Source organism: Aptenodytes forsteri, unplaced genomic scaffold, assembly GCF_000699145.1.
Source record: "Aptenodytes forsteri isolate BGI_AS27 unplaced genomic scaffold, ASM69914v1 Scaffold192, whole genome shotgun sequence".
Classification (NCBI taxonomy): domain Eukaryota; kingdom Metazoa; phylum Chordata; class Aves; order Sphenisciformes; family Spheniscidae; genus Aptenodytes; species Aptenodytes forsteri.
The window spans coordinates 1,200,768-1,201,627 of NW_008794891.1; the positions used below are offsets into that span (position 1 = coordinate 1,200,768).

At 72.7% G+C, this 860-nt stretch overlaps 1 protein-coding gene across 1 annotated transcript in view; it reads left to right on the forward strand.

The window, feature by feature from the left end:
* DNMT3A (DNA methyltransferase 3 alpha) overlaps positions 1 to 860 on the forward strand; it is a 44,481-nt gene that overhangs the window by 17,519 nt on the left and 26,102 nt on the right. The window contains exon 2 of the mRNA XM_019470970.1: positions 184 to 523. Coding sequence (XP_019326515.1) covers positions 184 to 523 — 340 coding nt within the window. The remainder of the gene's footprint in view (positions 1 to 183; positions 524 to 860) is intronic.

Sequence of the window (860 nt, forward strand, 5' to 3'; positions counted from 1 at the left end):
AGGGAGACGGGGACAGTGACTGGATGGGGCTGGTTGCACCGAGGTGGTGCGAGGGCTCCCGCCGTGGGGCCTAGCGGTGGTGGCCGGTGGGGTGCGGGCTGGGGGCGCGTGTGGGGCGCGAGCGGGGACGTGCCCCCCCTTGCCAGCGCCCATCGCAGCTCCTTTCCCTCTCCTTCTCGGCAGGTGGAAAGCAGTGACACCCCCAAAGACATCGCGGCTGTCCCCAAGTGCCCCGTGCCCTGCCCAGAGGCCAGCCCTGCCGAGCTGCTGCCCAACGGGGACGTGGAGGGGGACGGTGCCCAGTGGAAGGGCGCGGAGGAGGGCGGCGCGAGCCCCAAGGGTGGGCGCCCCGAGGAGGACGAGACGGAGAGCCTGCCAGACGGCGAGACGGGCCGGGCGCTGGAGAACGGCCGCCGCACCCCCAAGGAGGGCCTGGACGCCCCGGCCGATGAGGGTGAGCTGGCCCCTTCCGACCCCCAGAAGAAACGCGGGAGGAGGAAACTCCTGGAGGCCGCAGAGAAAAGTAAGACCTTAGCGTTGAGGGCTCCCCGCTACAGGGCTGCGGCTCTGCCCGCGGTCCCACCGGCGCCTGCTGCGCCCCTCCGGGGACCCCTGACCCCCACCGCCCTGCCCGGCATGCCAGCCCCGGGAGGGGTCCGGGCTGCAGCGGCTCCCGGGCTGGGGAGCGCTGCCAGAGGAGGAGGAGGAAGGACTGAACCCCTCCGTGTCACGCAGGATTTGGGGTGGGGGCAGCCGATCAGAGCGGTGGGCTGCCCTCGCACGCACCGCCCTTCCTGCTGGGCTCCACTCCCCCTGGCAGGAACAGGGCGGGCAGGAGGGGAGGTCAGTTCTCGTCCTGC